Source organism: Protomyctophum bolini (assembly GCF_963924005.1).
Source record: "Protomyctophum bolini genome assembly, chromosome: 15".
In the NCBI taxonomy this organism is placed as follows: Eukaryota; Metazoa; Chordata; class Actinopteri; order Myctophiformes; family Myctophidae; genus Protomyctophum; species Protomyctophum bolini.
The window spans coordinates 26,712,622-26,723,212 of NC_137876.1; the positions used below are offsets into that span (position 1 = coordinate 26,712,622).

General features: G+C 42.9%; 1 protein-coding gene across 2 annotated transcripts in view; it reads left to right on the forward strand.

Annotated features, from left to right (window-relative positions):
- brf1a (BRF1 general transcription factor IIIB subunit a) overlaps positions 1–10,322 on the forward strand; it is a 111,385-nt gene extending 101,063 nt beyond the window's left edge. For both annotated transcript variants that reach the window (XM_080783687.1, XM_080783688.1), the window contains exons 18-19: positions 6,446–6,635; positions 7,763–10,322. In XM_080783687.1, the coding sequence (XP_080639813.1) occupies positions 6,446–6,635; positions 7,763–7,800 (228 nt within the window). In that variant the 3' untranslated portion in view covers positions 7,801–10,322. The remainder of the gene's footprint in view (positions 1–6,445; positions 6,636–7,762) is intronic.
- Positions 10,323–10,591: the final 269 nt, after the last annotated feature.

The following is a 10,591-nucleotide window of genomic DNA, read 5'->3' on the forward strand; positions in this document are numbered from 1 at the left end:
TGCTTTACAAATTAAATGCAACAGTATATTTGATTGCATTATTCATTTCCCAGTGCTTACAATATTATTGTCAGTACTGAATTTAATTAAATTGTGTTTGTGTTTTGCTATGGATCAAAAATATCGAAAAATACACTTGCAGACACATTATAATAATGGTCTCAGTCAACATCACATTCTGATATAGGCCCATAAGAGGTTGACTGCTTCATTCCTCTCACAATTGTGAGAGGAATGTGTATAAGTGTTAAGAACACCAGGCCCAACTAGGATGAGTCTTCTTTCATGCAAGACCTGGTCAATTTATATAAAATGATAAAATACTTTAATTGCCACCATTCAACTCGATGATTAGACTATTCATGATGATCACTATTCATCCCCTTAAATGATTACTTAAAAGCATGCATGTTCCCCAGGAGTCCTATCTGAAATAATAGTGGCCTTTCATCTAGTCTAGAGAAAGCTCTTCAAGGATTCCATATGTAAGAGGCTTTATTTGCCATTCTCTCATGCAGGTATAGGCAGTGAAATGTTGAGTGGCAAAGTGGCATGCTAACATTAACAATTACAGTAGAACTACTGAATATAACTACAAGATGATATTAGTGGATAATACAATTGATAACAAAAAATATATATAATGGTGGATATAAAAACAAATAGTACAGGTTTTAGAAAGGAAACCTGTACTATTTATTTTAGAGACATAAAATATGAGATGGACCATTTTACTGTCCAAGACCACGGACTATCCCTCTAACAAATTGCCCACAATTTGGCACAATGCCCATGGGCATGCATACACGGTTCAGCCATACGCTAGGTTTCACCTAGCCTCGTTTCCACATTCCTTCTCTCATCTCTTAATTCCACTCTATCCTGATCCTTGTCTTTCTCCTCCCTACATCCCTGTCTCTCTTTCTCTACCTTTCATTTATCTTTCTCTCTTACACTGCCAACCCCCCCCCCCCCCCCCCCCTCTCTCTCTCTCTCTCTCTCTCTCTCTCTCTCTCTTTTCCACCCCCCCCCCCCCCCCCTCTCTCTCTGTTTTGTTGAGAACAGTTCAGGCTCATGATGGGGGCCGGGTCAACAAGCCTTGTTACCTAGCAACCCCCTCGCCTCCCCCTGGGAACGGGGACCAAGCGAGCGTTGCGATTGGCCGAGAGCTCACTGGCATGCTCGCTCTCTCACTCTGAATCCTTGTTATGTAATGTTGTCAGAGCCGAAGTTGACGGACACGGACACACGGACACACACACACAGGATGTGTGTGTGTGTGTGTGATGTGTGTGTGTCCGTATGTGTGTGTCGCACGCGCGTGTGGGTTGGCCGTCATTCACCGAGTCTCGTGTTTGCTTCTTTCAGCAGAACCTCATTTCCGTACGGCCGTCTGTCACCCCTACACACACACTCACACGGCCCCCTCCGTTGACCTCGGCATCAATTTGAACATTTCCAACGCAGCCTTCAGAGTGAATGACAGTTTCATGTAGAGAATGAAGCATAGAGATTTCACTCAAGGTCGTTTGAACTTAAAGACAATGTCTTTACATGGACTGGATGCTGACAGAGGTTTGAACTTTGGACCAAGAGAGACCAATTATTTGTAGTATGCAAAATGGAGCACAACCGATGCCAGATCTTTGATTCTGGTCCTGATATTGGAGAGTCTACCGACTTCCAATGTTTTGACTGATATTTTATCAAAAAGTTAAAAATAAATTCTAATCACTTTGATTCAATAAAGTTTTCAAAAAAAGAATACATTTTTTTTTAAAATCTACAAGCTCACAACGTGTCGCTGTAGATCTGCTATTTTTGAGGCACGCCCGAGCGTCCTGCCAGGTGCCGAGCTGCCGATGCCCGTGCGCCAACGGGCATCGGAGTGCTCCCTCTGCACATCGTAGTCAGTCACAGCAATTGGGGGCAGGGTATTGAGGACAACTGGTTTGGGAATAACTTACACAATCATGAAATAAACCACGGAGTGTATATTTAAAGAAGAGGTCACAGTACACATTCTGAGCCTTCTTCCTCCACACTGGGAGGCAAACGTTTGATGGGATCCACTTTCACACACTTTCTTTTCCTTTGCGTTTCATGAGGGTTCTGTTGCAACCTACGTAATATACGTGCGTGCTCGTGTGATTTCAATACGATCTTCTGCAGCATTCTCCCTCTCATCTTTCTTACCGTTTGTCTCTCCTCCACTGTTGGAAGAAAAGGAACACAGAGGGGGAGAGAGAGAGGTCTGGACCACCTACTCTCTCCATCCTATAAAAGGAGTGAACGGCAGCGAGAGTGTGTTTGTGGGAGTCTGCCGATGCAGCTAGTCAGCTTTTGGCAGATAATGACTTGCTCTATTTGAAGTGGAGTTCCCACACAAAGCAGGACTGAACCCACACAGTAGAGCCATGGCTGTACTCTGATACAAGATCTGTGCTCTTGTTGGATTAGATATGAGGACTTTAGTGCTCACGAGAAGGAGACCAAAAAAATCGCACAGACTGACATATCCTTCTGTCTGACTGCCTGTCTGTGTGTCTGTTTTTCTTACACACACATTTTAGTTCACGCACGCACGCAAGCACGCACACAATACTTGCCCCCTCTTCCCTGTGTTCCATCCTGACCTAGTTACCAGCCTCTCCCCCACCGCATGTTTATACACTGGGTTTTACATTAGTTGTTACTGGTAATTAAGAGTAAGACATGTTCAGACACAAAGGCAGAAGGACGGAGGGAGGATGGATGGATGGAGCTGGTGGAGAGAGAGAAGGATGGAGAAATAATGAAGCAAGTGAGGATGGGTGGAAGGAAGAGGGTAGATGGTTGAGAAAGACAGGAAGAACTGGAGAGATGGATGAAGAGGAAAAAAATAATGTAGTTTTGATTTGAACAGGTTTAATTTGTATCTGGTTTCTGTATTGACGTTGATTTGTTTTGTGTTTTTCCATTAGTTTCACTAATCTCGTGTTAATTCAGTGTAGAACACACGTTGGCGAGGCTGTTGCAAACTGTTAATGACATTTCTGAAATAATAAATCGCATGTGATAAAATCTTATGGCGGATCAGAATGATTCAATACTTAAAACAGAAACACACACACACACACCAAAAACGAATTATAAAACAACTAATTGAATCATATTCCTGTTCCCGATAGTCAACAAGAAACGTGTTTGTTTTTTTTTATCTAAAATCATCACACTTTTGGCTACATTTGTACTCTCTGATTGAAATTAATGCAAAGTTTTCTGTGTACCAGCTTTACCTGCATTTGACTTGCCTTTGACACAGATACAAGCAAGCAATAGGATGCTTTGAATGAAATTTGATAATTGTCAACATTGCTTGGCATAAATACTTCATACTGTACAATACAGTCCAAACTAAGGACACAATAGCCTATGAAATAGTTTTATTTTATTGCAGGATGATCAGAGATCCATTCAAACATGTTCTCTCCTGTGTTAGAGCTCTGTGCTCATATTAGTAGGGCTAAGAGGATTAATAATACATGGAAAGTATTTCTTCTATTATGTAATTGTTGGAGGACACATTGAGTGCTGAAACCTGTTTAGACTAAATCTAAATTTATAGGCGAATCCAAGCCGAGTGCTAATTTGCAGGTTATCCCTGTGGCAGTTTTTCCTAAGTCTGCGCCATCTGCGTCTGTCCTGTGTTTCTCTCGTCTTTTTATCTTACCCTTTCTATTTCTTTAAGGTGGGGGGGGGCTAAGTCAGTGTAGAGAGACAGGAAACCAAGGCAGTATAGACAGAAGAGACATACGAGACAAGACGTGGGTCGGATTTGAACCCTGGTCCTCACACTCACTAGGAGCATATGGTCTGTGCACTAAATGGCTGAGCCACCAGGCCCCCCCTCCTGTCTTAGGTTATTTCTGGATTACCGGTGGCCATGTGTTAACGAAAGTGCTCTCTCTCCCCCCGCTGCGTTTTATTGGCCTTGTAGGACAGAATCCTCAAGAAACAAATGATGGCTTAACGAGTGACAGCTTAGAGTCCACACTGTGCCTGAATAAGGCTCTCCCACCGGCCTCTCTTGCAGAGCTGGGGGCGATATGAACAACAGCAAATATCACTACAATATTGTGGCAATATTATTGTATTGTGACAATATTTTATTTATTTTGTAATGGCAAGGAATTGCTGATCTACAACCAAGTATAAAATAGGGCTTAAGTGATAGTAAAACCAGGAAGAGACAACACTCTAGATAGATAGATTAGAATCCCAAACTATGACACTAGTGGTGCTTTGCTCTACTAGTTAAGCTATACAGGGAATAGAACCTCCAACCCTGGCATTGATGGTGCCTTGATCTACCAATTTATACACAACCAATGTGATCAGGGGCGGAGCTACCGGGGGGGTGAGGGGGGTGGTCACACCCCGGCCCGGACCTCCGGGGGGCCCGGGCTGTCAGATGATCGATTGACGATTTTTTTACACAGTCACTCACGACTGATAAAACCAGCGGGCCCCCACGAATCCCGCAATTAACCAGATACAGAGCTTATATAGCCTATAATAGCCTACACTTTAGCAAAATATCATGTCTGATGAGAATGTACTGCGCTGGACTGTACAAGCACCGTGGAGTCTGTCTCACACTCTCTCCAACAGACATCCCAGCCACGCTCCAAAAGTGCAAGTCTCTCTCTGACGCCCTGTGGAAGTCCCTTCCGCAGCCCTCTGGTGATATTCTCACTCCCGTGCGCGGGTTTTCAAATCCCAGCAAATAAACAAAACCACGTAACTACTCACCAACACAAAGCCTGCTAGACCTTGTTAAAAGTCTATTTTCGTATCTGGGAAGCGTCTCAGGTCCACAGCTTCTCTAAAATACACTTTGTGCCATCTTAATAACGCAATGTACCCTGCATTTTACCGGGCAGTCATTTCTTCTACTATGGCATTTTCGGGTTTTGCCTGCACCGATCTGGTTGGATTAATTTTATTTAATGATTAAAATAGTGCATTTTATAGAGAAGCTGGAGACCTGAGACGCTTCCCAGCTACGATAATAGACTTTTACCAAGTAAAGGTCTAGCGGTCCAGGGCTACAAAAGTGGCAGCACCTGTCACTCATTAGTAGGCTAATCACTCTGTGAGAATTTAGGAGTGCATATGTGTGGACTTCCTTTTCTCCACAACGGACTGTTTCGATTCTAAACCCCTTCTTGTTGCTTTCCCCTGTGTGCGATCACTCAGCAATAAGGTGAAACAGAACACAAAGATGAGTAGTAGCCTATTTATTTTTTAACACGCAGCACCTCTCTCTCTCTCCGTCTCTCTCTCTCTCTCTACGTCTCTCTCTCTCTCTACGTCTCTCTCTCTCTCTCTCTCTCTCTCTCTCTCTCTCTCTCTCGTGTGTGCATTGCTGCGCAATGTCACAGACACAGACGCGATCAACCAAATATAACACTTTCCCTCTATATGTGACTGTGATCAGCTCCTCACACACATCTACGTCTCTCTCTCGTGTGTGCATTGCATTGACGCGATCAACCAAATATAACACTTTCCCGGCCTCTATCTGTGACTGTGATCAGCTCAGCAGCAACTGTTAACGTCATTATTTTTTCTTCCATTCGGGGGGGGGGGCGGGTGCTGTTGAAGTCTGGTTCGGTGAGGCCCGGTCGTGCTGTCTCACCCCCCGGCCCGGCCCAATGTTGTTCCGCCACTGAATGTGATACATGATTATTAGTTAGATTATTAGTTCAGAGCTCAAGTTAGAGATTTGCTTTGTTTTCCTTGCCAACGATATGTGACCTTTTAGGTTACACACGCTCAGAACATGCTACAGTATGATTTGTATTCCAAAATATAACAAAAGATAAAATTACAGTTTGACTCTCACCAACTCTGGAGGAGAAACCATCTCAATGCGTAACATTAAATGAGTAGTTACACCAAGTTGAGTTATTGGTTAGGACAGGTCAGATCTGTGCATGTTCTTTGGAAATGTACCAGATAAACAAAGCTCTGGTTCAGCACAATGACACTATGTTCTTTATTGACTTGAAGAAGTCAATAAAGAACACTGAACACAGGACAATCTGGAGAATAGGAGAATCTGATTGTTCAGATGAAAAGTAAAGCTGTCATTGATTCTGATGTTATATTTGAGAGAGGAGTATGAGTTCAAATATCTCCACCTGTCCCTCCATAATAATAATAATAATAATAATAATACTATTACATCCCAAAGGAAATGATAATATTAATAAAAATAATACCATGTTCCAAGTTCCACGGGGAAATTTGTATTATACAGCAACACAATGATATTAAAACACACTCACATTGTACACGGCCATACCGTCAATCACACACACACACACACACACACACGCCCGCGAGCGCACCGGCCGATGAGCGGCATTTTCCCATCGTATACACCTCCTTTCTCCAGATCTGCAGTGGCAACCCCCTGGCGCAGTCGTATGAAGAACCGGCCAGTTCGGCGGTGGTGGAGAGCGGGCCCGTGGTGGAGAGCGGGCCCGTCATGGAGAGCGGGCCCGTGGTCTATGACGACGCCGAGGAGGAGGAGGAGGACGAAGAAGAGCCATGCGTCAGTGCCATGGATCTGATGGGAAGCAACGGTCTGTTCTCATGTTGTATCGTAGTCTGATCTATTCTGGTCATGGATGCACACGTTGTAGTAGCATTGGCCACTGCCGTTCGTTGGAGCGATGCGTCAACGCGGCTGTCATATTTGCAGCCATGTCTCTCCTATGCACACATGTCTATCGAAGCAGGGTGTCTCTCCCCAATGGGCTCTATGCACACAAATGCCATTTTGGAAAGAACTTGGGGCCCCTTCCCTACTTCCTTCACAGGTGTTGCCGCTGATACTAATGAAGGCTCTGTTCCATTCTCATCAAACAGAGTCGTGGTGCTGCTATTGTGCGTGTTGGCTCACTGGAAACGCTCTTCTACACCAGTGGGTCTCAAAGTGTCCTTGAGTGGATTCTAAATGGTACGGGTGTGTAACTGAGTGTACAAATGGAATCAAATGGACTATTTGAGTGGACCACTCTCAGAGTTATGGGTGTCCTTGAAATTAAAAAGTTTGAGAACCACTGCACACTGAATGGAACTGAGCCTTTTATTAGTATCATCGGTAACACGACCAGTGCACTTGTGCAAGGACCCGCTGGGATTGGCCAGTAGCCACTTTGAGTGGCAGTCGGGGAAAACGCTCTTGCCAGAACATTATTCACTATTCTCTACCTATCGGGTCTCAACTCGGAACGGCCCCGAGTCTGCTCAACCGAACTTCACAACGTTCGACACGGCAACCCTCTCGCTTTAGCTCGCTTGATTGGTGTCTCACGTGGCTTCAGTTTGCTTGAGACGGCGCGCCTCCGTTGTCAGGAACTATACTTTAGACGAGAGACACTTTTGGCCACAGAAGTGGTCCGTGGTTATATGCACAACCCGTATAGGCTTTCGAATGTCGTGGCCCGGAAGTAGGAAGAGTTATTCTGTCTGCATATATTTGTGCTGTTTCACAAATTATGAGGATCGGCTTCGCACTTTTTCTGCAAATTTTGTTGCCCCCCTTGGCGTGTTGCCCTACACCCAAAATGTGTGACAGTAACAAAACAACACCTTTGTTTCAGTCTAGAATGTGTCCCTATCACGCTATAATCTGTCTACACAAAAAAATGCTCTTTTAAATTATACTGTCTATAATTAATAATTAAGTCTGTCTCTCTTCCTCCAGATTATGGCAGGTATGATGATTATGAAGACGGATTCTAGCCCCGATTTCCCTGAATTGTCCCTGAAACTCTTTTTGCATCCATATTGGAACTTGACGCCTACACGGATGCGAAATGGCTACCGACTGGGAGTTGAGGCATCATCAAGGAAAAGCATGCGGAATAGTTGTCGTATGAGCCAATCAGGGATGGGATCAGCAGGATCTCTCGGAAGTATACGGGAGTTGTGCCTCAGTTACAAAAATAATTGATACAATACTGAATGAAAAATCTACGAGAAATCACATTGCTGTGTTCCAGTTGACCATCCCATGTGTTAACATGTACTTTTGAGTGGAAAAAACATTGCTTGGAAGTTTATCACCAGACGGAGTGAAATGAACAAGGTATGAATAGTTTGACTGTGGCCATGAAGGTCCATAATTCAAGCAGGGCAATGAGCTTTTAGCCACCTGCCCAGATGCTTGTTAGCAGTTAGCCCTTGTGTAGCCCCAGTGGACGGAACAAGAAAATATGCCTGCCTTTGTTGATGCGACTGTTTTTATGTATGGTTTAAGCTTCAGAGACCCCTGGTCGCTTTGGTTTTCTGTCCTATCCTGTTGTTAATTGCATCACCTGTCCTCATTCCAGATGTCGTCATCCAAAGATTAGACACTAGAATAACAAGGTGACCAGGTGAATGCAATTAACCCTCTGTGATTGAAAACCAGCAGTACCGGGATACCTCAAGGACCAGGGACCAGGACAGCCAATGGTGTAAACTAAAGTTGGAAAGAAAATAACAGAACAAATGGATATGGAAGACGAGCTTTAGCCAAACGTATTGTACCTAAACTTGCACTTGACACTTGAGTAGTGTGTCTGCCTGCCTGATAATCTGCTGCGTATAATGTCAAATATAACAATTATACCACAATCACATAACATAGTATTTAAGGACGAGCTTTTAATGATCAAATAACCATATACCGGTTACCATGCCAGTGTTACTTTGTTCAGAACACACAATCTACAGGAATTAGATGTGGTGGTGGTAGATAATAATTCTCATTCTGACTGACTTGGTTCCCCAAAGCCTTTTTTTTTTGCCAAAAGTAGAGGCCCCAGGTTGATTTTGTTTTAAGTTCAAAATGAAAGAAGGTATTAAAGGAGAGCAGACATAGATGGCACGTTGCAGAAGGCTGACATCTTCCGCTAATGAAATTAATAATGGGTTAAATTAGGTATCCCAATGTGCAAGCGTTGACAATACTGTTGACTAAATGTCTATGCTTGCACACTGGAGACGCACGTAAATCTAAAATACCTATTACAAATTTTATTAGCGTTAGTTGCTGTATTAACCTGCCATGTTTATACCCTTAGGGTCACACTAAACTTTTATTCTGCCTATGCAGCGTATTCTGGCAATGCTTTTCGATAGGAACAGAGCAGGGTTGTTGTTGTTTTTTTGCGGAAATCCGCGAATGGCAAAAAACATCTCCATTGCCATTGAAAAGCATTGGCAGAATCCGCCGGATAGGCAGAATCAAAGTTTGGTGTGGCCGCACCCTTATGCTGTTTTTAATTTATTATGTACAGTAAAACGAACCTTCACAATCAGCCCAGGTTTCCATGCCCTTTTTAAACTGACCTGGGATAAGTCTTCTCTCTGTCATTTAGAAACAAATTATTATTTGTCTTGTTGCCGACTGGCGAGTGATTCTGACTCTTAACGTTTGTTCCCCTACACTACAGCCTTATGCATTACATTGATTACAGCAGCCTATATATTAATGCCTTATCTATTCAGCAGACATGTGTAGAACTGCTGCACCTGTGTTTGTGCTGGAAGCCAAAGTAGCCTATCTGCTGAAATGTTGCCTTACACACAGCCATCGTGAAAACAGTCCCACACGCATCGCAAAACCCACAGTGTTGGTTTTACTCTGACAGTCTTACTCTACATTTGTCTTTTTTCTTTTACTCTCAGAGTAACACTCAGTGTTTTTTTGTATTTTCTGGTGTCAGAGGACGTTAATTTATATTGGGACAAGAATTTAATAGAGATTTATTTCATGGCTGTATCAGAATCGGAAACTTGGTAGTATTTAAAATATATGGTGTGGAGGTTTTTCCTGAGGGAATTCATTTTTCATTGTTGAATTGATATAGTGTGTTATATTTTATCCTTATTATTTCAAAGTATTGAACTGTTTACTTTTCAGTGTTTACTTTTCAGTGGAAACACAAAGCTGAACAGCAGTGCAGAACACTTTCACTGTACTCGCACTCTTTTTTTTTTATCTACACCAAATGTCTTTGCCGAAAATCTACAAGCTCACAACGCATCAGAATGCAATGCGTTGTCAGATTGTAGATCTGATATTTTTGGTGAACGTTCCCCCAGAATATAGGGATGCTGGGATTCCGGTGGTTAAGTAATCAGATCAATGCAAGGACACTTGACATATTATAGTACTAGTATAGTAGCATTTGTTTTTTGTCTAGTTTTAGGTAGGTGTAGGTTAATGGAATTAACGTATTGGAAACAAATAAGGCCATTGATACTGTATGTCAAGTCTCAGAATAATGTCAGAGATCTGAAGCTGTAAAAGAATATTTGGATCCAATGCAATTTTTATCCATTCCAAATGAATGCTCTAATTGCAGTCTGGATTTATTATCATTCTTTTTATTTGTTTGATTTTTAGATTTGTTTTGGGTGGCGGGGAATGGGGGGGGGGGGGGGGGAGATTGTGAACACCACTCTTTGTTCACTTTATTTACAAGGCCTTTATTTCAGTATATAATATCGTCTCTGTCGCGTGTAAACCTCATATGTCCAACAC